General features: G+C 45.6%; 1 protein-coding gene across 3 annotated transcripts in view; it reads right to left on the bottom strand.

Annotated features, from left to right (window-relative positions):
- Nucleotides 1-26,682, bottom strand: part of ASTN1 (astrotactin 1) — a 332,481-nt gene that overhangs the window by 148,005 nt on the left and 157,794 nt on the right. For 2 of the 3 annotated variants that reach the window (XM_027086238.1, XM_027086239.1), the window contains exons 6-8: nt 24,898-25,047; nt 23,750-23,917; nt 15,863-15,947 (exon numbers count right to left, since the gene is read on the bottom strand). In XM_027086238.1, the coding sequence (XP_026942039.1) occupies nt 15,863-15,947; nt 23,750-23,917; nt 24,898-25,047 (403 nt within the window). Of the gene's footprint in view, nt 1-15,862; nt 15,948-23,725; nt 23,918-24,897; nt 25,048-26,682 lie in introns of all 3 variants that reach the window. The other variant, XM_027086237.1, reaches the window with a different exon arrangement.

Below are 26,682 nucleotides of genomic sequence, written 5' to 3'. Positions count from 1 at the left end.
ACACACACACACACACACACACACACACACACACACACACACACACAGAATTTTAACTTCACAGCAGATTCTTCATAGTCATTATCAAGTACATGCTAAGTGCCTAGAGCCTCAGAGCCACTTTTGTTACCTTCCCAACCCCCATCCCATAGGGCCTTAGATTATAGACTGGAACCTTAACCATGTCCTACATTTCATATCCCTGGCCCTAGCAAGTTTAATTGTTAAATTGGTTAAAACTGAAAGAACAGGGAGAGGTTTTGTGATAGCATCACCAGCCCTCTCCCTGGGCTTCAGTTCAAAGGGATCGTGGTCCAGGGCCAGAGGAGAGAACAGCGGACTTAATGCACTTGTAGGCTCTTCTCTCTCTCCCTCTGCAATCCTCTGGTGAGCAAGGGCACACAGCAAGGGTTGCTGGGAAACGGAATCTTTGATGATGTGCTCTCCCTGCTGTGAAGACTAATGACTTCAAAGAGGGCATCCTGCCACGATAGGGGCTTGCGTGGAAAATCTGACTGCAGTGTAATTAGGCAAGAGGCTTGAGTTTATGCTGCTGTGCTCAACCACACCCTCCTCTGCCCGGTGGAAAGCACAATTTGGGGAAGGGAGAGACAAAGATTTTGAAGAACAGGAGTGCGTCTTCACGATGCACTGATGCTAGCAGAGAGGAAGAGAAAAGTTCAAATCAAACCAAACAAAGAGACCCAGCCTGGCCAGTGGTCAAAATGGAAAGATTTTTAAAAATGGACGCAGGACTTCCCTCCTGAAAACCATTCCCCTGGCAGGTATTATGATACCTGCTGCTAGATTCTCTGACTCTCGGAGGAAGGGCCATCTGATCCCCTTGCCACCTGGCATTACCAACACCCTCTACTCTTGCTTTGCATGGTTCTGTCGTTCACCTCTTACTACAACCCTATGAGGTAGGTACTATGATCACGCCTGGTTCACAGGGGAGGAAGCTGCGGTACAGAGGACTTAAGCAGTTTGACCAAGGGAAGTGGGTAGAGCCAGTAAGTGGCAGAGCCGGGATTGAGACTCAGGTGGTCTGCTTGTATAGTTTTAACAATTACGTTCTACGGGCTCAATTCCTAATGTATTTAAGCTCCTAGTGGGTTGGACCTTATAGGACTATTGTGAGCCTGGAATAGGGTGTCCAGCACAAAGGAAGTCCTCAGTAGAAGTGATGTGTTGTGAGTGATCTCAAGGTCATCTCCTTCCTGCCTCCAAACAGTAAGCCCCTTACATACGAACCTTCAAGTTGCAAACTTTCAAAGATGCGAACGTGCCCCTGTATGCCAGCTGCAATACTTTTCAAGGTATTGTACTGTAAGATTAAAAATGTTTTCTTTATTTTTGTGGGGGTTTTTTATGTATTATTTGTGTGAAAAGTATTATAAACCTATTACAGTACAGTACTATATAGCTGACTGGGTTAGTTGGGTAACTTTGTTGGACTTTACAAATTATGAACATGCTCTCAGAATGGAACTCGTTTGTATGTAGGGGACTTACTGTATCTTCTCTACTAGTTCATTTCTCATAATGCTTGGAATCTCACGAACAGCAACTATTTAATTTTTATTGAGCACCTACTACATGCAAGACACTCTGTACCTGAGAATGAGACTCAAAATTAAGCCCTTGCGCTACAAGTCTTATTGTCTACAAGGAGTCAAGACAAGTCTAGGGATATAAACAAGGCCCCATGTGCCAGTGGCCACAAGACAGAGTTACAGGCCTGAGGCAGCCCAAAGGATGAAGGGGTGGCTTCATATTGGAGAATAGGGAAAGCTTTATAAAGGAGCAGGAATTTGGGCTGCACCCGGGAGACTGGGAATGGGGAGGGGCATTGGAAGGAGAGAACTGCAGGGGAAGAGATGTCCTGAGCAAAAGTAGGGAGAAGATAAAGTAAAAGGTCAGTGTGATCAAGAGCAAGCAGTTCACTCAGGCTGGAAACAAATGCTGGGAGCCTTGAGAGCTAGGAGGGACCTATCCTGAGAGGCTCTATGGTGGCCAGACTCATCCTCATGCATCCCACTGAGGGCCTGGACTGAGAATCAGACTTCCGGGTTCATCCCTTCTCCTCCCACTGCTACCGTGTTCTCTGAGCAAGTGATTGAATCCTCTGTGCCACTGCTTCCTCATCTGCACAGTGTGAGGAAAGGAGGCTGTGAACACTCACAAAGCATCTACAGATGATGCCTTCACATAGAAAGCGATCAGTGAGTCTCCCTATTATCATTTAAATGAGGTAACAGATACAAAGCACCTGGAAGAGAGCCTGACCCACGGAAGGAGCCCATGACGCACTGACCTCCTCCCCTTGCTCAGGTGGAGCACCCCAAGTACCTCTCTACATGTACTTCATTGACGCCTAAAGTGGCTCATTCCTCTGGGCTAAGCTCCACCTCTCCACAGGCTTTCCAAGAACAAATGCTTCTGGGACCTGGGAGGAAAAGCCCATGAAGTGGCTGACGGCGGAGAGACGATGGTGACACTAGCTCAATCCCCCAAACTGGAGAACTGAGAACGTGGGGTGGAGGGTGGTCCTGACCATCGTGCCTGCAGCCAGCTCAGCTGCCTGACTCACATTACTTCAGAGGAGGGAGTGGGGAGGATGGGGCAAGACACCAGAAAAGGGGGCATCTGCTGCGCACACATCTGCTTGTTCATAGAGTAGATCCTTTCCTTGTCAGGCAGCACCCCGTGAGCTATATGCACGGACTCCAGACAGACTGCCTAGGTTTGAATGCCAAGTATGGCACTTACTATGGTGCAAGCTTTGGCTAAGTTACCAAGTTTCTTGGTGCCTCAGTCTCCCCATCTGTAAAAAGGGAGAGCTTCAAAGAGTTGTTAAGATTAAAATATATAAGCTCTTAGAAATGTGCCAGGCACAGTGTAAACTCTCAGTAAATATTAGCTCTTACTATGACCTTTACCTTCACTTATCAGGTAGGAAATTGTTGAGAGTCACATCGCTGGAACTCCTTGTGAGGCAAGACTCTTAATGAGATAAAACTGCATGGCCTGGAGGAATAGATGGTCCAAGAGCCACAAGTGTGGAAGCAAATTTTCAGCAGCTTCGGGCTCTTTAGAGAAAGAGGATGGATCAATTAAAAAAAAAACAAGAATGCCAAAATGTCTAAGAGCTAGACTGGACTCACTAACAAGCGGGGTGTCCCAAGCTAGGCTCATGACCATTTTTGATGGCATCTCTAGGTCAGCATTTCAAAGGGCAGCACAGAAGTCATCTACCCTGATTTCAGAAAGGCATTCATTCCCTGACTTAGAAAATGTATTGAGCACCCATTCTGGGCCAGACACTTGACAAAATCTTTTACATGGATTAGATGGAAATATGAAGGTTGAATGATTATACAGCTGATGAATTTCTGTGTAATTGAACACATGTAACCAACAAGTTTCGAGTAAGGGGTCAAGGTCAACCTGCAAGAAAGTCTCTGATGGGAGCAGGGCTTGGTGGCGTTCTCTTTAACAATTTCATCAGTTACCTGAAGAAGGTCACTGAAGCTATGTTAATTAAATTCACAGATAACACGAAATAGCAGGGATAGCTAATACATGGGATAACATGAACGTGTAGCCAGACCATATATGGTGGTCCCAGTTGTTCACAGGCATCCATCCACCCCACACTCTGCAACAGATAAGCACGTTTTTCTAATCCACACAAAGGCACCATATAAGCTAGCAGTCCTGAGCATAGAAGAAAGAAATCAACATATTCTTTATTGTTCCAAAGGACAGAGCTGACCACACGGATCGAAGTTACAGGAAAACATATTTTGGCTCAGCCTGAAGGATAGCTGTCTAAGAATCTGCATTACAACAACGGTATGAGCTGCCTTTTCCAAGAACATAGCCTTCTTCACTGATAGCATTCAGGTGGCCATCTGCTAGAAAGGCTGTAGGAGGGATTCCTATACTAGGTGGCAGGTGAGATGATATGACCTTGAGGTGGGCTCCCAGCTCTGAGTGTATAGAACTGTGAGCGATTCAGCTGATATTCTTACTCCTACTTCCTGAAATTACGGAGGTGAGTCACCACTCTCATAAGAGAGTCTAAAGATACAGTTAGGTTCAGAAAGCAGAAGTCTGTGGATGTCTTGCCCAAAGATGACCACATGCCTTTATTTATCTTACAAATATTTACTGAGTACCTACTATGTGCCAAGCAGTGTGTTAGGGTCTGACAATGCAATGATAGATAAGAGACATTGTTTATGCCTTCGTGGAATTTATATTCTAGAGGTGGATTCCTCTAAACCCAACTTGCCGAACTGATGTTAAGATCTCATCATTTGCAGGCAGTTCACAGAACATAAATGAGGCTATGACCAATGCAAAAAAACATCATCAATTGGATACTTGACGCCATCACTTATTTAAGTGGTTACATATTTTATGTAACATTATTGAGTGCAACATTCTTATTTTTACTGAAAAGGAAATTGAGCCTCAAAAGTTATGAAGCTAGCCAAAAATTGAGGGCTTTTAGTAGAAGAAATGAGATTTGAGCTCAAGCCTGTCTGTCTGCAACTCTGTGCTCTTCCCATTGTGCTATGCTGCCTCCCATACAGATAAAAATATGAGCAGGTGAACATAAACTCTCTAGGAAGTGAGGTATCCCCAGCCTCCTGGTTAAGATGAGATCATTTGACCAAGGCTATTAAGTGAAGTCTGGTTGACAATATTTAAGACTATACCTGGAAAGAAGAACCTCTGAACATATCCCACACTACCTTCTTTCCAGGCCAAGTAGTCTGAATAAAATGGATGGCCCCATCCTTCAAACGTGAAGATCTCACTCCTGACCCATCGGGCAAAGGCTCTGGAATCTCTGCCAATAGCAAGGACTTGCCTAGGTGTTTTAGTCTCCCACATTTGTGCCAGTAAATGGGCAAATGCAATGCCTGCATAGGGTCCACGGTGAAGAGTGTGCCATGGCCTCTGCTACAATGGGCCACCTTGATTTGAATCCACAGTTGTGGTTTTACACTGGCCAGAGCACAGAGCTACTGAGTAACAGGTGTCTGGTCCCAACAGTTACCAGCCTAGAGCGTTTACTGTGTTTAGGCCTCCAGCTAGGTCCCTCTAGTGACACGTCACTTTCCCTAGGACTCTACATCATTCTGGAAGAGATACTTAACTACAGACTACATACTTGTCATTGTTTTAATCAAGGCATCGACTCAAGGATCCCCTGTCCCCAGAGCCTCAAGGCCGAATTGTAGCCTCTCCCTTGCTTTCATTTTGAGACTCTCAGAACAGTAGCCCTTGAGGGGTTTGGCAACAGAAAGTTCTCCTTAGGGACCGAGATTCTCTCTTCTTGCCAATGAGACTTTCAATATTGCTGCAATATTCAACAGGTCACCAGTAAAATGGGGAAAACAATAGTTTCTACTCATAGTGTTGAAATGAGAAATAAATTTGTTGGTACATGAAAAGAACCTAGAGGGCTGGCTGATGCACCCCAAGAACTATATGTGTCAGCTATTATTATTACTATATTAGTATCACGACTCTTACTACTGCCCCTGAAGGGTAGAGTGTGGGAAGTGTTATAATACCAGGCATGCAAAGTACTACGGCTCACTGGCTTTGATGTTAATTTAACTCCAGGTAGGCTTCTCTCAGTGTGGAATATGTTCCCATTTGTGACCATCCCACCACGGTGAGCACTCACTCCATTTAAAGTCATCCGTCTCATGTGGAAGGAATATAACAAGGCCTAAACAGACTCACGGATATACAGAACAAACTAGTTACCAGCTGGGAGAGGGAAGCGGGTAGGAGCAAGACAGGAGCAAGGTAGGGGATTAAGAGGTACAAACTACTATACAGACAGGGATGTATGGCAATGTTTTATAATAACTCTGAATGGAGTGTAATCTATAAAAATATTGAACCACTATGTTGTGCACCTGAAACTAATATGATATTGTGAATCAACTATACTCCAATAAAAAAATAAATACAGACATAAATAAAGTCATATTTCTCATTTGGTTATAAGCAAGGGAGTCTCTGCTTGTACGTCAGGATTAGAGGAAGTCTGTGCCGGGCACTGTGGTCTGGGCAGCCACACGGAAATCCTCCACCTCCGGGGCTAATTGGGCTAGTGCAGCACTGGGGCATTGAACAGCTGTCCACGGCCTCCCTTCACAGTCCTACACAACAGAAATCTGGGGACTCTCCTCCAACCAAAGATCTTAGATCCAAAAGCCAACCTCAGCTGGAAAGCCTGGTTTCCAGGCTATCTCTCCTTAAGCCAACCATGCTACTCTCAGTGTGGAAAACCATGTGGAAAGGTTAATAAACTTGATGGGAAGAAGAGTACCAGGGAAGGAAAAGATTATTCCAATTGTTGAGTAGCGTCATGGTCTAATGAAAAGAGCCTAGATGTTGGCATCAGGCAATTCTGTTCACCACTGTGACCCTGGTCACCATACTGCTGAGCCTCACATAATAATAGGCACCTTTCTCATTACATATACATACATATATACGTATGTGTATATATGAATATATATATTTTAAAAAGCAAGAGAGGGCTTCCCTGGTGGTGCAGCGGTTGAGAGTCCGCCTGCTGACGCAGGGGACACGGGTTCGTGCCCCGGTCCGGGAGGATCCCACATGCCGTGGAGCGGCTAGGCCCGTGAGCCATGGCCGCTGAGCCTGCACGTCCGGAGCCTGTGCTCCGCAATGGGAGAGGCCACAATAGTGAGAGGCCCGCGTAATGCAAAAAAAAGCAAGAGATATAACAATATAGTGTGATTTTTGTTAAAAAAAAAAAAAAGATTATCCCTAAACAAACAAAAGAGTTCAGAATGAGTTCCCTCCAGGGGATGCCACTTCAGGTGGCTTGGATTGTCTTTTTTTTACTGCTCTGTGGGTGACTTTCTTTTCTTTTCTTTTTTTTTTTTTTGATTTTCTACGAATTATATGCATTCCTTTTATTAAAAAAAAAAGATAAAATAAAAACCAAGACATGCAGTGACAAAATGTTTGCTCTCCAATTCCTGAGATTATATAAAGTTAAAACTTAGGAAAAAATAATTGTAGTGTGAATGTTCGAAGCAGAATTCAAAGTACTTATCTAGGAAGAATAAACCTTAAGATGACTTTTACTGAAATTGTTTTCACAGAAACTGCAGGTGGAATAAACACTACTAACTGCTCACCTCTTAACCAGTGTGGAGGCTTTTTATCAAGATTAGTGATGATATTAAAACAACAACAACAGCAACACTGAGCCCAGCACTATACGCTTAATAAATGGCAGTAATTAATCAGCATTATCTGAGGGACTGCTCAAAATCTTCAGTGACATTGAAGTTGTACTGCATTAAATATGTGCTGAATTCGAGGGTCACTTCTTGGTGTTCATCCAGCCCTTTGTTATACAAAAACTTACAGAGATGTTTACATTAGAGGAATCTGACCTGAACGCTAGACCCTGAGCCACTTTCTTCTTTCCTCCAAAACCAGGTTTTCAAATGAGGCTTTTCAGATAGATATTAAGAATAACTTCCCCAGAGAAAACGTTTTGAGAAAAATAATATACAACAAAGACACCTTTAAAGCTTCCTTCTGAAATTTCCCCCAAATTTTGTGGTTACAAAAGTAATGAATGCTCATTGTTAAATAACGAAAGAGAACAAAAATGCATTAAAAATTAAGGGGGGCAGTGGAAAGCAAAACTTTTGATGCATAGAAAAAGAAACTGGGAAGAAATATGACAAAATGGTAATGGTAGTTTTCTCTGAGCACGGGATAATGAGTGGATTTTTTTCTATTTACTTTAAAGAAAAAAAAAAGATAAAAGCCAAGATGCCCAAAGCCAGGGAAGATGACAGCACCCTCAAACCTAGTATTCTCAGACTGAAACCCAAAGAAGCTGCAGGTCCAGGGAGCATTCCTAGTAGAAAACATCCATGCATTCAGTAGAATATATAAATTCAGGACACTCTCTGGAAAGCCTGGGCCAAACATAAAACATTCATTTCTATAAAATTGAAACAATTTATCTTCCATTCTCGAGCAGATGGGAGGGTAAATCGAGGTTGATTTTTTCACCCTGGTGGTCATACTGGAGGAAATATGAGTGTTCCTGCCTCCGGTACTGTTTAAAATGAGTCTCTTGGTACCGTGACTGGACTAGTCAGAGAGAACACCGTGGATGTTTCACTCTCCTCCAGGGGGTAGGTAGTACTGTAGGGGGACTGCAGACACTTGTCGTGTGGGGAAGGGTGGGATGAAGCTGAGTCCCCTCGGTGCCCTGGGGAGGAGGATGCAGAGAAGCAGGTGGGGAATGCCCACCTCTCATCCACAGCTGATGACTTCCAGAATGTCACACGCTTATCACACTGGCTCTCTCTGAAATCAGTATTTACCCAACTGATTTATCTCCAATACCCACCTGTCACTATAAAGCTTGGCCACCAGCTATGTGACCTTGAGCAAGTTTCTTCACCTCTCTGGCCCTCTATCTCCCCAACAGTAAAACACAAGAATCCTTTAGGATGCACTCAGCCACTAGTCTACAAACCCATCCTTTTCATCAGAGGGGATGGTGCACTGGTGCACCCCCACAGGATGCCTTCCTGGTGGGGATGTGGGGACTCCACGCCTTGCTTAGGAAGGGCCTCTTAAGTCTGGCTGGGCTGCAGAAGCATTTGGGGGGAGCTTTCCATCTGTACAAAGACTGGGCCCTCTCCCAGACCCATGAAATTAATATATCTCTTGGGCTAGCAATCGGAAATCAGTATTAGGTCCCCAGATGATTCTTAAGTATTTGCTCCATGAACTGGCATCAGGGAGTCAATTATTAGGCGTATTTTGCTCTCTTATCATCTTGAGTAACCAAGGTTACAGTTGTCTCTAAGAGGGGAGCAAAGGGCATCACCTAGAACAACCCCGGCCAGGGGCAGCTCTAGCTCCTCAACTGCATTTGTGCAAATGAGAAAAAGGCGCGCATCAGGACAAATGCCCCCTGCGTCTCAGAGTTTGCTTTCCTGGGCCTGCAGGGGCGAGGTTTCACCCCTCAGCTGCTCTCTGTGCTAGATGTCTACCTGCAATGTACAAAGCATATGGCTGTACTCAGCTGACTGACCACACGCCTTTTGTGAAAATGGGTCAAATTAAACATGTTTCCACTTGAGAAAAATCCCTAAGAATGAGGTGCAGGGTCCCCCAAGACAACTGAGGGGACTTGACCCCGTTAAGCCCGTCTGAGGAGGTCCTGGTAGGTGGAGATCCACTTTCAACCACTCAGTTCCTGCCTGCTCACCCAGAGGGGGTCAGTTCTCCTTCTTTCTACAGGGCAATATTTCAGCTAGAATCAGGTTACAGCAGAGTTTCTAGCGAGAGAAGGAACTAGGAACTTTAGGTTTAATACTAAGAGCTAAGATGACCTGTTTGACACTGAAATAGGTGGGAGAAAGGACAGCCACATTTCCACTGACTCCTGGGGGAAGTGGAGCAGATGGAAGTAAAGGGAAAGGGAGGGAAGAAAAGAAGAATGAGAAATAAAGGGCCAAATAAAACCACTGGAAACCCTTGCTAGGAATAAGTGAATAAGTGAGAGGTAATTAGAGTCACACACGCACGCACACAATTAGAAAGAGTCACACACGCATGCACACGCACACACACACACAAAGAGAAAAAAGGACAATAAAAAGAGAGCTAATGGGAGGATAATCCCGTTTGTGCTTGGCATGGCAATGACAGGAGCTGGGCACAGACAACGAGGTTGGGGCTGGAGGCAAGGGGAGGAGGGCGCCCAGAGATAAAAGAGCAGCAGCAGGCTGGCCTGCAAATCTTGTCTGAGGGGTTGGAGGAAGGTGAACAGGGCATCACTGATACAGAGACAGGCATGGGGGTGGGGAAATAAAAGCCAGACGATGAGCTAGAAACGGACAAATGAAAGTCAGGAAATGTCAAATGTCACGCAGGACTGTCTGACTCCATCTGAGCCACTTCTGACAAGACTCTGGGAAGGTCAAAGAAGGCCAGACACTGCCCAAGACCTGGGCTGGGAATCAGAGCTACCCCCTAGCATTCTAGTCACTGCCATACAATGTTCAGTATTTGCACTTTGATGCTCAGACAGCTGAGAGACTGTTCTGGCTCAGCTTTAGGTGGCCAGAAGGTGAGAATGGGTTTTAGATCCTTTGGAATCATCAGTGCAGGTTGGTCTCTGCTAACACCTAGAACTCAGAGGCAAAGGCATCCTCTCTAGTGGGCTGTGGTCATTTTTCTGTGAGTGGTCTCTAGGGAAATGTTTAGGATGGCATCATTCAGACAGATCCTAATAAAATTACCTTCTGTCAAGGACGCTTTGGAGCAAGACCGAGGGGCTGAGGCCAACCATGACAAACATGGTCCCCATTCTTGGCTTGAAAAGGAAACTGGATTCTATGGTGTGGGGCATTTGTTCCTTATACAGATTTAGAATCCGTAAGCAGGGATCCCTGGGAGGGTGAGTAGCAGGGATGAACTGTAGAAAGAGAAAGCACAGTACAAACCTGGGACAATGGAAAGGCCATATTAAGGTGGCACGGGCTATGTACGAGTGTGTGAGTGTGTGTGTGCGTGCATGCGCAGGCACAAGCACACACATGTACTAGTCTGGGGGGGATGTCATGGTAAGTAGGTAAGTATGTTGCCTCCTGAGCAGGCAGTGAAACAAGTGCTCTGATGAGCAGGATTATTCCTGACAACAGCTTCTAAAACCTTGGAGAAACACCTGTTCATTTCCACAGCTGGTCTTTTCCCATCTCATAAATTATCACTCTGTCACCATTCTTCAGCACTGAAATCTAGTAATATGTTCTCTAGTGGGGAATCTCCTTGGTATTGCCCTCTGTATCTGAGATGCCAGAATAAGAAATCAGTCTATTATTTACCGGGAATCTTCAAATGCATGAATTTAATCTGACTGTGGTGTTCTGAAAAATGTATCTAGAGGCCACTGGGTATACTCTTAATTTAACAAAAAACATTATTAGAGCCTTTCTTAATAATCTCCAAAGTAACTAAATAAATTTGTTTTTTCTCTTCTAATATTTTCACGTAAATCACCTCTCTTGCCTCCTCCACCCTCATTTATTGGTTTCATTTCTTATCTGTGAAATTTTTTAATTTGTCCTTGTTGTCCTAGCAGACAAATATCACATAGAGACACTAACAGTCCCTGGCTGTGTCTATGAAGCCACAGGGTTGGGAGGCTGAGCAGCTGTGGATTCACACAGGTTAGACAGAGATGTGGTGAAGCCCTGCACCAGGGCGGGATCCTTCCATCCCGGGTCCTCTGCTGGGCACCTGGGTCACCAAGGGTGCTAGGGCAGGCAATGATTGATTTTGTTGCCAACCTCAGAGACCAAGGATGTAACCTCAAGCATCCTATGTTCTTTTAATAACTCATTAGAAGTCTGTCATCCATGACTTTGTTTAAATCTTTTTGAAGCTATTTTTACTTTTAGTGAATCAGACCCTCTTTTGTAATGAGTTCAGTGATTTTACAACCTGCCACCCTGAATCCTGTCACCTGGGTAAACTACAGTGGCTGGCTTTATCACCAAGATTCACACACGAATTTCTCAACTAGCCTCGCTTCTCCTTGGGCATTTCTGGCAAAACCAGAGTCACCAAAAATGGCTGCAACCCCCTCGATTCACATGTCTTGTACCTATGGTCCCCAATTTTCTGTCACTCTTTGCTGTCTGGTCTTCAAAACTTTTATCTACAGGATAATTTTAAGGCTGCTTTATTCGCAGGATCCAGATAAATAAAACCTTAGCCTTGAGAGGGTTTTTTTTTGTGCGTTTGTGTTGGTTTTTGTTTTCTTTTTAGGATCGTTTTAATTTCTTCTGAAGGGTCCAGAAAAATAATGTGTAGTGACGGAACAGCCCTCCACATATACAGACACCTCCTGCTGACAATTCCAGGGGTGTACACATGGAGCTTTAAGGTTCAAAGCCTTAGTAAGCAAGAGCTCTTTAAGATCTAGTCTCTACCCACCTTATCAGCCTCTTCTCCTGTCTCTATAAACTGCACCCATGAGCTACCCTGAGTTATTTGTTTGCCATTCCTGGAAAAACCATGCTTCTTAAGCCTCCATGCCTTGGCATATGCTGTTCTTTCTGCCTAGAATTACCTTCGTGACCTGTTAAATAGAACAGTTCAAGATCTAACTTCCTCATGAAATCCTATTCCAGATCCTTAGATGTCACATGAGTCAAACTGTAATCCCACTGAACTTTGCTCAAACCTTTATTTTAATAGGTTTTAGAATTCATTGTAATTTTCTTGTTAGGTGCCCATCTATCTATTCTAGACTATTAGTTCTTCCAGAGCAGAGATAACATTTTCTTATAATTAGCAACCTACTTTATCCTGGGCCACGATGGGTAATACAGTGAATATCTGCTGAAAACATGAATGAGTGAGAGAGTAGATGAAGGAGTAGGGTGGGGAGAGGATTTCTATAAATAAACCAGCTCACTCATGTACACATACACACACACACACGCACACATACAGGTCCAGGTAAACTGAAGCACAAAGCAGAGTCTGGATAAAGCTGCAGGTATAACTCCTCTGTCTCCCAGAATCATCCATTTGTAATTTTTTGTATTAATGTCCTTGACCAATTTTCTTCCTTGTCTGAAAGTCACGACTGCTTGTTGATACTTCTGTCCTGGTACATTAACCTAGATTTTCACAAGGGAATTCATTTTAACTTTCACTGGCCTAGGATTGGGTTGTTCGACTTCAAAAGCATGTTCAGCTACTTTAATGTATGCAATATAGAATACTAAGTGACAAACATAAACACCCACACAAGCTGTTCACCTCTCCCTCCCGGACCATTAAATAAAACATTCAGGAAGATCAGGCCTGCCACTGATTTTTCCATAATACCCCAGTACGTGTCATTAGTTAGCAATCTGTACTTTTCAAGTGACAGTCTTCACGTTCAAATCAATTTTCATTAATTTTGTAAGAATCATTTAAAGAAACGTGGCATCCGATCGCTGATTTAAATCAAGATGTATGAATGTTCTACTTTTCATTTATCTTGTCATTTTATGAGGAAGATGCAGTCCTTTGTCTGGCACTTTTTTATATACATGTAAACATGCTGCTTATCACTCCTGGTTCCATTATTCTCATGACAGTCACTTTTTTTCCCTCCTAACAGTTGCTCCATTATTTTATTAGTGTCCAAAATGAGACCTTATAGACAGTGATGATCAGAGAATAATGGAAATTAGAGATGGAAATGATAGATTAGGTCTCCTTGTCTGTTTCCTGGGGCTAATGTTCCTGTCAGTCTCTAACTCAGGGCTCTAGCCTGTCTTATTTTAAATGACACCAACGTGGGGCCTCCACCATTTCCCTGGAGGCTCTTGTCTACATCCAAGACTGTCTCTACACACAGCCAGAGGGAATGATGAAGCCTTGTGCAATTACCCAGTGAAGTCAGGCCCATCGTCACATGATCTGTCTACAAGGCAAGGGATGTGGAGGCTTGAGCGATTAGCCACCAAATCCAATCACTGCAGAGAGCCAGCCTGGATCATTCAGGGCACAAAAGTGAAATGATTTTTTGTCATTGTTTACTTCAGCAGCAGGTATGCAGGCTAAGAGACAGAGAGCTGGTTATCCATCACCTTTTCCAATATTTTACTCAATATGAATCACAGTCAACTGAGATTTTCGGCCAGCACATAAGCTAAAATCTTGGCTCCTTGGCAACTATGCAAACATGTCAGAGGGCAGAGCGTAAGGGGACTGAACTGACTTTACATAACCATAGCAAATGGCACTCTTTATTCAAACTCCACTTGGCATCTATAAGCCAAGTTCTCTGCCCTTCCCACCAATCTTTCAACAACCGGCCACCTCATATGCATTTACCCTTCTCCAAACATCTTCCTCTACACTTTGTGGACTGCCTCCCTGATAAGATCACAGATTCAGTGGAACAACGGAGCCATCCTTCATTTTCACTAACAGAAAAATTTCATGGCGTTTTGACTTCCCCCAAGTTTTCTGACCTGTGACTCAGATTTCCTTTCCTTAACTTCATTCTCTCTTGTCCTTATCCCTCAACTTCAACCTGTTCCAGCACATCTGCCCTCTTCGAACATCTACAGGCATCTATCATTCCATGACCTAGTTATCAGCTGGTCAAGTTCTCTGAGTGGGGTTCTTCTTCCCCTTCATCATAAATCACTCCTTTGGGCTCTGCAATCATTTTTATTGCTCTTCTCCAAACTCTCACCCATTTTTCTCCCTATTTATTGCTTTGAGAGTCCAGAACCACATTCAGTATTCTAGGCTTGGGCTCCTCCGAATCATAGAGAGGAGGTTGAGCATCGAACTCAGGGCTAGGAGTCCTCCTTGATGCCGTGGGAAGGGACGGTGATTTCTTTTCTCCACCTTGCCAGGCTACAAACACATTTCCACTCTGCAGTCTAAGCAATCACTCCGAGATGGCTTTTTTTTTTTTTTTTTTTCCGGTACGCGGGCCACTCACTGTTGTGGCCTCTCCCATTGCGGAGCGCAGGCTCAGCGGCCATGGCTCACGGGCCCAGCCGCTCCACGGCATGTGGGATCTTCCCAGACCGGGGCACGAACCCATGTCCCCTGCATCGGCAGGCAGACTCTCAACCACTGTACCACCAGGGAAGCCCCGAGGTGGCTTTTGCCTTGATTTCTTTCTAGTTTCCCCTGTCCCATTGATTGCTATTATTAGTTAGCGTTCATTGATCCCTGTCTTCTCACACCCTCCTCCACAACCCAGCCAAGGCAGAAAGTAATCTCTCAGCACCCAAAACAAAGTAGGAAGTTGCTTTTAAAAGGCAATAGAAGGGCTTCCCTGGTGGCGCAGTGGTTGAGAGTCCGCCTGCCGATGCAGGCGACGCGGGTTCCGTGCCCCGGTCTGGGAAGATCCCACATGCCGCGGAGCGGCTGGGCCCGTGAGCCATGGCCGCTGAGCCTGCGCGTCCGGAGCCTGTGCTCCGCAACGGGAGAGGCCACAACAGTGAGAGGCCCGCATACCGGAAAGAAAAAAAAAAAAGGCAATAGAAGATGGATAGTGGTGATGGTGGTGCAACAATGTGAACGTGCTTAATGCCACTGAACTGTACACCTAAGAATGGTGAAAATGATCATTTTTATCTTATGTATATTTTTTCTCCATGAAAAAATTCAAAAAAAGTAAAATGAATAAAATATAAAGCAATAGACAAGGTAACTATTTTATCCCAGTTGTCTGTGCTTGGGGAAAAGCAAAGATCTTACAAGAAATGGTAATTGGAGATCAGGTGAAAATCCTTTGACTCAATGCCAAGCACTCCCTGAGTCGTTGCATTTCACCCTCTCTGACAGTACTGGTGAAAACAAGTTTCCACTCATATCAGTCTTGCAAAGCTCGTTGAGCTCTGGGAGAGCTACACTGGAGTGTGTGCGACTTCACGTGTCTCCAACAAAATCATCAGCTAAGTTCTATCTGTGGAATTCTCGTGGCTGATGGCGGTGTGAAAAGGAAGAGAGGGACAGCTTGATTCCCAGATCCCAGCTGGAGGCCTGGGGCTGCGAGTCAGAGGCATCACCTCTGAACTCGTAAATGGAGAGGAAGATGAGATGGACACCACTGGGATGGTGTAAACATGGAAACGCACAGTGACACGTTCATCTGTTTGCTGTTCAGAATAGAACCACCCTTTAGCTCTGTCCCTCTCCACACAATTGCTCCACGTCACGTCCGCGTGAGGGAGCGGTGACGTCCGGGAACTGGCTAACTCGCCATCACCTCACTTACCCTTGGTTGGTTCCCCATTCATTCCGAATGCAAAGATGCTTGTGCACTGGATCCTTCATGTAACCCTCGTAGCAGAGGCATTCCCCTTAGAAGCAGGGTGAGGAAGAAGAAAAAGAAACAAGAAGAAATTGATTAACATGTCTGTGTTGGAGAAAATTAATATGAAATGATCACATCAAACTAACACTGGCACGGATGAGACCATAAATCCTATTATGCCACACATGCCCATCTCCACTGCCCACGTGAAGGAACACACCACCAACCTCTCCATTTTCACTATGTGATAACTTTCACTAGTTGAGGACACTAACGTTTACAAAGCACCTATTACATGTGCTCTGCAGACACAAAGTCCAAGAACTCCTTGAGCAAAGGGACTCCTTCATTGTTATTTTCTCAGTGGCCAGTATACTGCAAGACACATATTAGATGATCAACACATGTTTGAAGACCACATAAGTGAGTTATTTCATCAAGTGTTTCTAAGAAATTTGAAAAGTACATATGATTAGCCATGCTATCCTGATGAGGGAAATCGAGGCTCAGAAGAATTACGGGATCTAGAGACAGATTTAAATGGCAGAGTTAATATTTGAGCCTATGTCTGTCTGACTCAAGACCTTTTTTCCCAACCAGGCCATGCTGCTAGCCCAAGAACAACTGCTGTATTTAGAGGAGGCCACTTATACCTATCACAGTCTTATAAGAACTCTGGGTTTTTATTTTTAAGTGAAAATGGCTCATTACCTTGGTGCTGATAAACAGAAGAATCATCTATGTTTGTTTAGGGTATCGCTATGTTTCATTATCATTACTTACTTCAACAGTGTACCAAGAGGTCCACGACCCCTCTGGAGTCGTATGTGAAACTGTACATATGTGTATGTGCATCTTTCCTGAGCAGGCCTCCATAACATTCATCAGATTTATAAGCAAATCCAAGACCCCCAAAAGATTAAGAAGCATTGCTCTACTTAGTCTGACTTTGAAGAAAATTGCAACTGCTTCCTTATATTAATAATTCCTTAGGCGATGCTACATATCCCTAAGCTGCTGAAACCAGTTCCACTGAAGCACCGCTACTGTCTTTTTCACTGGCTGGTTATTTAATTTATAGGTAGTGGAAGAACGGAGTGTGACTTCCTAAAATTTGGAAGTTACAAAGGTGCCAGACCCTAGGGAGACAAAGGATAAGGTTTCTTTATCTTCCTGGGAAGAAACACTCAAAAAGGATATAGATGGAATAATACCTTTGAGAGCTATTTTCTCTTTTCAAAGATAAAAAACAGTAAAAATGAAGTGAAGGGGCCTCACAGTTATGGGGGCAAGGACTGGGTAGGCTCTGAGCAAGAAGTTTTTGTTAGGATCTGAGTGCATCCGTTCTTGTTGAGACTGACCTATAAGCTACTGTCCATCAGGGTCTCACTAACAGATAACACTCGTCTTCCTCTCCAACACCTGCTCAGTCAAGGTGCTGAGGAGTGCAGTCGAAATGAGTAACTTAGTTTGTGAGGGATCCACAGGGAGTGTTAGATCAGTATTTTGCCTCCTGTATGACAAACTCAAGCTTCCTTGCAGGTTAGATTCACAATAGGGTGAAACTTATTGGCTTCAGTGGTGCTGAGCTGTATCTAGGAGCGGTCTGGGAGCTGGGAGTCGAACATAGGAAAACACAGCGGAAAATTCGGTAGCTGATGATAAGGCTTTCAGGTGAAGGCTGTTTCTCTGATAGAAGGAAAGATAACGAGGGCAAGGACCAGAGGAGGGCAAAAGAAGGGAAGTACCAGGAGCCAGGCTTCATACCGTATCAATTCCAAAGAAAGCATGGACTCTAGGCTATAAGCTGCACAAGAGCAGGAACAAGCTAGCTTTTCCTATATTTGAGGAGACCTTTTATAAATACTGTGTAATGGAAAATAAACAAATTAATTAAAGAGTGTGTCCCAAATTTATAGATACCATCACCACCACCTCTCCCCAAGGTGCCAATATCAAGCCAACTAATGGGTCAAGGACCCAGAAATGATTCGCCCTTAAGGAGATCATCTTTCAATTTCCTTGTGGACATTAGGCATGGATATGATATTACAAAACAGGAAGGAATCTCAAGAGGTTGTCAAACCCATCAGTCTGACTCTTACAATGTTCTTAACTGGATGGCTTTGACAAAAAAGGTAGTCCACCTTCCACACCTGATATCTAGTTACCACAACACATGTAAAAATAAATGCAGTAACAACTCAGAGCTCGAGCAGAGCTTGATTTTCCTAATGCTGGCAATATCTACCATTTGTAGAGCACGTTTACCTTTCTCAAATTGCCTTCACAGTCATTATCCCCTGATGAGATTTCCATCATTCATTACTATGTGGGGACACACTACTGACAACAAGTAAAGCTTTCCTCCATATAATGTTATACGCAGCCCGGAGTCAGAGCAACAGAGACATTTTTCAAACATATCATGTTAGAGTTTGAGGATTTCCAAAATTCGTCTCTTAAATCATCCTCATTTCCGGAACTCACCAAACTTCCCTCTTCTGTATTCCTCCTCAAAACCAGTCTGGCCATCTACGTTGAAAGGAGTTCAGACTTGATGAGGGAAGTTGCTATGGCAACCAACTGCTAAATCTTGACTTTAAGAGGGGTTTCGTGCAAGCACAGGCTCTGACTGTTAGCTGTGAATTTTAAAGACCCCACAAGGGTGTTGGATGCCCTCCTAAGCTAGAAGTGTTACAGTCTCTGCATCTGCTGTGACAGATGGCAGGGAACACATGACGTGCCGACTCTGTGGTGGTGTTCATAGGAATCCAACAGAGAGACGTGTCACGGCCACAGAGAAGTGCCCAACTGGGATGGAGCGTGCCCTGCAGGAGGCACTCACAGACAACGACGCTGCCAGAGAGTAGAAGCCCACCCAAGAGATGATCTGTGCAGGGCCTGGAGATGCCTACACTGGATCTGTGCTTGGTACCCTGAAGGCAGATGCTGACACGCAGTGCCTTCCAGTCATTTCCCATTCCATAGATGGATGGGGCACAAATCTCATCGAACGACTGAAGAAAGACCTTGAAGCTAGGCCTCCTCAGACATGACTGGGCTCACCCACAAGTTCTTCGTGACATAACTACAGATCAAGGCCAAAAGTCCTGATCACCTCCATCCTTCAGGTAGCAGTTGACTTTTATTAAAGTCAATTGGGTACGCTTCATCCCAAAAGGGAAATCTTTGTCAGACATCTGGGCTTGAATACTATCTAATTGCCTGGTCTCCTCTCCTGGGCAGACATCAGGCAAGAGGTAGGCTCAGAGTCAAACAACCCCACACGACTCCGGGAGGGCAGACAGAGGGAAATAGGCCAAAAGTACACCTTGAAGGGAGGTGCTTTAATTGAGCCACAAGAGAGTTTGGGATGAGTGGGCAATCCAGGTGGCAGGAACAAAATGGGAGCTGTGCTACCCCACCTAACTAGGTTCTAAAAACCCGGGAAGACTACAGGGAGAGAGAGAGGCCCTTATTCAGAGTAAGGAAAGGGGAGGAGGGCTAGAGTGAGTCTGGAAAACTGATCCAATGCCCCTCACCAGATTTTACACATTTCTTCATGGTTGGGGCCAGCCTATGGAAAGATCTGGGACAGAAGGAATTTCAGTGACCATCTTGGATGGTGATTAAAACTTGATTTAGCTTGGAAGTGCATGCTCCTTGCAGACTCATAAAAGCTACATATCTTGAAAAGGGCAGTGAGGGTCTGTGGCCAGAACTGAAGGGGGCTGTGAAATCAAGCAGGTGTGTGAAGCCTCCACAGCTGCCCACATGGCGGAATAAAGGCCAGGAATGCAGAAGAAAGAGAAGTTGCTTAGGCCAGTTAGTCTGTGTTGCCCTCAGAAAACAAGCCAACATACAACCACCACAAAAACCCTTAGCAAGTACAGGAAAAGACAACCCCTGGCTGGATCCATCCGGGCATTAAGCATTACAGTTTCAGTGGTTTGCTGTTAGCCCCACGTGACCAGAGACACACCCAGGGTTACTAACCTAGGATGATCTGAGAGAGGATGTCAGTGTGCGGTTGGCAGAGGGCTTCCGGGCTAAGGGCTTTAGGTACATTACGTCCCTCCCAGATAGCACGTTGCTAGAATGCAAAAGGGAGGCTTGAGTGGAAAATGGTCTCAAGTCTCTTCCAGCTCCAGTCCTTCCGTAGATGCCTGACACATCTGCAGAAGGTCTGGGCAGCCACCTTCTATAAACTGTGCCAGGGTGATTGATATAAAGAGGGCATAACAATGCTTATTTTTCTTCTGTCCTTTTTCTCCTTCCCTAGTGTGTTAGTTTTCTATAGCCGCCATAAAAAATTATCACAAACTCAGTGGTTTAAAACAACAGAAATATATTATCTTGCAGTTCTGCTGGTCAGAAATCTGATATGAGTCTCACTGGGCTAAAAACAAGATGTCTGTAGCGCTATGTTCCTTTCTGGAGACTTGAGGGGAGAATCTGTGTCCTTGCCTTTTCCACCTTCTGGAGGATGCCCACATTCACTGGTTCCTCAACCTTCAAATCCAGCAATGGCTGGTGGAGTCCTTTTCATGTCGTATCACTCTGGCCTCTTCTGCCCCTCTCTTCCACTGTTAAGCACCCTTGTGATTACATTGGGCCCACCTGGTTAATCCAGATACTCCCCTTATTTTAAGATCAGTTGTCTAGCAACCTTAATACCATCTGCAACTTGAATTCCTCTTTGCCAGGTAACGTGACATTTTCACAGGTTCTGGGGATTAGGTCATGAACATCTTCGGGGGCCCATTTAGCCTCCTACCATACCTGGTACTCTGGACCTCTGTGCAGGTGACGAGTAAACACACACTTAAGTTTGAAACACGTTGGAAGGATGCCTGAGGAGAGCTTCAGGCACTGGAGGGTGCTCCTTTGCAGTGACTGAGCGCCTGTTTGTGTGTTTGTTTGCATGTGTGAAAAAGTATACACGTGTACTTGCACAGTTCCACCCATCCATGTGGGCAGACCCCTCGGCATGGCTGGGAAAGCACATGTCCCAACACCATGACATTTCCAAGTGAGTTAGCTGGAGGACTGCAAAAATAACGTCGACTTGACTTGCAGCCAATGCCCACACTCAGCTCTTTGGAGAAAGGCTTTAGGATGGAGTGTGGGAGGCGATAAAGTTTCTTACTGACGAGCACGTGGGATGGCCACATCATCCCAGGCACAGACAGAAGCAGGGCAGGAAGGGGGAGGGTTTCCAACCCCAGCATTAATGAAAATGGAAGTCCCTGCAGTATCATTTCTCAGCGGCTACCCCGGAATGAAGATGTCGCACCTTAGTTCTGTGGTGGGTTCTTATTTTTAACCTCTCTCCCTGGCTTTCCAGTTGGAAATTCATTAATTGTCACAGACACTGGGAAGCCACTAGCTGGGGAGGGGCTTCCCAAAGTCATTTTCAGTAAGGATTAGAAATGAGACATCCAGGAGGGATTGAAGAGGTGATGGGAGCTTTGCTATGGACAAGCAGGTTCTTCAGCTTCTGGCTCAGGAAACAGTGATGCTTAGCAACGGTGATTGCTTGAATAGTGTCACAGTGACAAATACGTTGGCTCTGACCTGTCCGGGGGAATTAAGCAACCCTTTACAATCCCACTTCTGCTCTGATTTCATGGTAGACAGAACACCGACTCTGCCTTAGGTAGCTGTGGGGCTTCGGGCAAGTCGTGTAACTTCTTGGGGAATTTGAGCATTGACCTAAAGGAAGGAGGAGTTTATCTCTAAGACCCTCCAAGCTTAAAACACCAATCCCTCTTTCCACCTGTAATTCAAAGTGCTTCCTGTTCTTTAAAAACCTCAGGTGAAGCTTCCAAGGCCCTCTGGAGATCACGCTTCTCTCAGAAGCGAGTCTAACAAGTGAGGAGGTCCAGGGTCTCCTAATCCAAGTCAGAGGGGACCAGAGACTAGCTCAGTTGCATGGAGAGGCCCCACCTCTGAGACGAGCCTGCTTTTCTCTCCCGAGCCCACTGGCTTTTGGGCATGGTGCACGGCCCATCTGTCTAGTTTGGTGTTTGCCTGACAGCGTGGGAGGAGCAGCAAGTAAGCACAGTCTTAGACATCATATGTTTAAAATGCTGTACTTTCTCCTTCATAGGGGGACCTAGAATCTCTGTGATGGGCCCACGTAACAACAACTTTTAGACCTATGAAGGTGAACTTTTGATGTTGCAGTTACCTGTTACTCCCCCAGAGAGCTACAGCAATGGACTGTAACACAAGTAACAGCTAGATCTCTTGGAGTCAACCTCTAATATCCTTCTACCCCGGCACCTTAAAATGATGCATCTGTGTGTGTGTGTGTGTGTGTGTGTGTGTGTGTGTGTGTGAGAGAGAGAGAGAGAGAGAGAGAGCGAGCGAGCGCGCGAGAGTGAGAGAGAGTGTGTGTGTGGAGAAGGGGGGCTGTAAGTGAGGTATAGAGAGCTGGAAGAGCTGGCCCTAGACTCCAGCAATGTTTCACTTGGGGATCTTAGACATCAGTACCTCCCCTTCCTTGCTTCTTAGGCATCTTACCACTCCTCTGGGAAGGAGCTATCTGTGGTACTGAACCTACTGGAAATAGGTCTTTATAAAGACTACCATAGAGGAACCCCTTCTACAATGAAAGGGCAAAGCAACCTGGGATGAAGGAGCCATACTCCTTGGAGCCCAAGAAGCACTGAGAGCACCCCAGTACATGCTGTGTATGAATTCAAACCCCTTCTCTCAGAGCAGCCCCAGCCCCCCTAGATAATATAACAGCCTGAAAGATGGCTATACCCTTTCACCCAGTAATCTCTCTTCTGAGACTTATCTGAATAAAATAACTTCAAACATGCCCTACATTTATGTGGAAAGATATTCATTTTAGTAGTGTTCATAAAAATTAAAAATTTAATGCGTCTTACATGTCAAATAATAGGGGACTATTTAAATAGGAGCTATGATATAGACACACAGTGGAACACCAAATGGCCATTAGAATTACGTTATTGAGGATTATTTAGTGGTTCTGGAAAATTCCCATGATAGAATGTTAAGTGAAAAAAATCAAGACAACTCTACTGGACTTGGTGTGCTTACAAGCCTCTAAGAATCAGGCATAGATAAAAGATCGGAAGGGAGGAAAGACATTAAATTTTTTAAATTATTTCTGCAGGAGATAGAATTATAGATGATTATTATTTTCTTCTATAAGCTTTTCTAATTTTCCCATTTTTTTTAAATTAATTAATTTATTTATTTTTGGCTGCATTGGGTCTTCGTTGCTGCACGTGGGCTTTTTTTTTTAGTTGCGGTGAGCGGGGGCTACTCTTCATTGCCGTGCGCGGGCCTCTCATTGCGGTGGCCTCTCTCATCGTGGAGCACCGGCTCTAGGTGCGCGGGCTCTAGAGTGCAGGCTCAATCGTTGTGGCGCACGGGCCTAGCTGCTCTGCAGCATGTGGGATCTTCCCGAACCAGGGCTCAAACCCATGTTCCCTGCATTGGCAGGCGGATTCCTAACCACTGCACCACCAGGGAAGCCCCCCATATTTTCTACAATAAACATGCATAAAAGTTTAGCCCCCTTGGCTGACATCCCCTGACTGGAGGGCACATGGGCTGTGGAGGTCACAGCGAGCTGATCTGTCTGGCTTGGGGCTACAGTTAGGAGGCTTCCAAGGCTTCTGCCAGAAGATGACCTCACGTTTTAAGCCAGCGAGCTCAGGGGCTCACCCACATGCTGCCAGCTTGCACAGTCTCGGCTCCCAGGGGTAATGGGTCAGTTGGGAGGGATGGCCTGGATTTTGAGGGGTAGTTGCAAGAGGCATGAACTCTGACAGTTACCCTCTGCCCGGTGCTCCCGCCTACCAGTTTCGGGGTCACACTGGTGTTCACAGGGGTCCAGGAGCCGCCGGGCACAAAGGTCCATGGCCCAGGGCCCACTGGAGTTCTGCTGAGAGAAGAGAACCACTTGGGCAGGGTTCAGCCAGTCGCTGGCATCCAGCTGGCTCCCCTCCAGCAAGATGAAGCGGCTCCCTGCAGGGGGAGAGAGAGGAGGCATGCCCGTGTGTGCCCACAGCACACACACACATTACTGAAGACAGGCTGAGCAATGCTCTGCAGATTAGCCCCCACCCGAGGTCATTACTTCTACCAACCCTGGCCCGCCACGAGTCACAGAGCAAGGGATCAGCGGATGGAGACTCGGCCAACACTTGGATCTCCCGCCATATCATCCCCTGCTGCCTTGTCCCATCCCATGTCTACTAGTGTGGACCCAAGGGATACAGGGACAGAGCAGCTCTGTGATGGCCGTGGCACGGCTCCATCAGACCCTGGCAGTCGTCCAAGGAATGGAGACCTGCTGCCTGTCTTCAGTTGCCATGAAAATAAATAGCAGGCCCTCTAACACTCCAGACAGTCCCCACCTGTTTTCAGCCTTACGGCAACCAAGAGAACAGACATTAACAAGTCAATTAGGTGCTCTGGGTTTAACTAATTCAGGGACTCTCAGAATGTATATTATTCCCTCATTATGTCAGGGTCCCCCTGGATGAAAGTAAATTATTGCTTCAGAGTTCTAGGCTCATAGCAAGTTACTGCAATTAGGAATTTCTCACCAGGCGTATCAAATGGAAACGTGGCTAACGCTTAAACATTCTACTACTCCACTTAGCTTTTCCCCATTCAAAGGCTAAGAGAATCTTGGTGTCTATGTACCTATAGCCAGTATGCCCTGCATTTATCCACAAAGACAGGTGCTTAATTAAAAACAAACAGAAATGGGAAATGGGCATAGAAAGGAGGAGGTGATCTGTTCTTTTTTTTTTTTTTAACCTGCTTTCTGATTTCATCAGTGGACGATCTAACTTTGTCCTAAGTCTTTCTTATCCAGGTTTATTTTTTCCTCACTAATAGGTAACAGGGCTCCCTGGCTTGTCTATATTTTCCCTGCCCACCCTGAAACATTCTTCTCGGGGGAGGAGCAGAGGTGGCATCCTCAGAGGTGGACTTACCATCAGCGATCAGGTGCTCGGGGACGTGCAGGGTGATTTTGACAACGAGAGGGCAGCTGACGTGAGAGGAACACACAAGGCCGATCACGCAGCTGGTGACGCTGATCAAGGTCAAGGTGGTCTTATTCACAGGACTTCGGGGAGAGCCCACTGAAAACAAGGCAAAAGCAAGACACTTGATGGGAAAAATCTCGGTAGTGAAGGGCCATCTCGGCCTTTTGCTGCTCAACCTGGAAAACAGGGGAGGCAGTTGGCAAACCCAGCCCAGGTGGGAAATGTGTCTAGTGCGTGAGCTCAGTGACTTTCACCCTCATGGAACACCATGTCATCGCCTGGTGTAGGAGGGGACTGGGCCGCTGGTGGTCCTCAGAGTCAACAATGGTCAGCTGTGAGCAAGTCTTCTGCATGCCTCCTGGGCCAGGTCACAAGAGAAATCATAAAGGAGGGCACTGTCCCCCTCTACTCGCCTGGCAGGGCTCCAACCTCTTGCCCAAGGGCGGTGGGAATGCTTTTACCCTACGCTGGAACTCCCTGCACTTCCCATGGCTTTCCACAGAGGGCGCTCTCACCAACCAGCTTCTCCACTCCTGGGGTTCAAACTACCTCTCACCTACTCTGTGGGTGAGAGTCCAGGGCTTGGAAGGAGGAAAACAAGGAACGTCTGCTCTATACAAGTAGAAGATATTGTCACACCAGAAGGCTCTCCCCAGTCCTGCAGTCCTTGGGGTAAGGTTATAAATGGAAGCTTAGGGAGAAAATATGAAAGCTGAGGGATAAGAAACACTTCCAAGTAGCTAAGGAAAGGGCTAAGAAGGGAGGTTTTGGGGGTGTTTGTTTGGTTTTGGTGGAGAGGATAAAATGGTAGTAAGAAGAGGGACCTTTCACATGGAAACAGAACAGATGTGGGAAAGCAAGAAAGCAAAGCAAGCTGCCGACCAAATGTATGAATACTTTGGAATTTTCTTACAGTCTGTGTTAATATTTATTATTGATAGCAATGAAAGGCATCTATTATGGCTGACAACGTGCTAAGTGTTGTACATACATTATTTTAAATATTTGCTTCCTTACAATAAATCTATGAGTCTGTACAGTACCTACCCACTTTATAGATAAGGAAAATAAGTCTCAAAGAGATTAACCTTATAGTGATAGTTAACATTTATGAATAAGTGTAATTACCTGTCAGGCACCTTACACCTGACATATCAGGTGTCTTACGTGTCTCACACCTGGGCATATCATTTAACGATGACAGCCTGATGAGGCAGCTCCCACAGAAACAGTGCGTTAGAGAGGCTATAGGGCATGTCCAGGGTCAAGCAGCTACTAAGGAGGGGAGCTGGAATCAACACACAGATCCAGTGAGGTTACAGCCCCTAGACAATTCACTATTCAATCTCTGGGTCCAGTGGAGTCTTTGCAATTGCCGTTCTCAGGAACACGGGAAAAGATGTGGTCTATGGCTGCACACATCTTTTCTGGGAGCAGGTCCCCTGAGTGGGTGTGTTGGCAATAGCTGGGAGGGAGTGATTGCAGGGTGGCAGGTGGCCTCTGGATCCCCTGTCCCTTGCTACCTGGAGATTTTCTATTCATGTTAGTACCCTTTCAACACGGAGTCTATTTCCCACACTTACACATTTCTTCCTCCAGCCCATACCAGGCCTGAGCAGCGCCCAGATCCGCCACCCGAATGGCCCTCAGGCACTCAAATGCGATATCCAAAACTGGGCTCTGCACCCTCCTTCCAACCCTGCTCTCCCTACCATTTCCACTGCCCAGAGA

The sequence above is a fragment of the Aethalodelphis obliquidens genome, unplaced genomic scaffold (genome assembly GCF_003676395.1).
Source record: "Aethalodelphis obliquidens isolate GAN/ISIS:26980383/991018 unplaced genomic scaffold, ASM367639v1 scaffold55, whole genome shotgun sequence".
NCBI lineage: Eukaryota > Metazoa > Chordata > Mammalia > Artiodactyla > Delphinidae > Aethalodelphis > Aethalodelphis obliquidens.
This window is presented reverse-complemented; position numbering and strand designations above follow the sequence as displayed.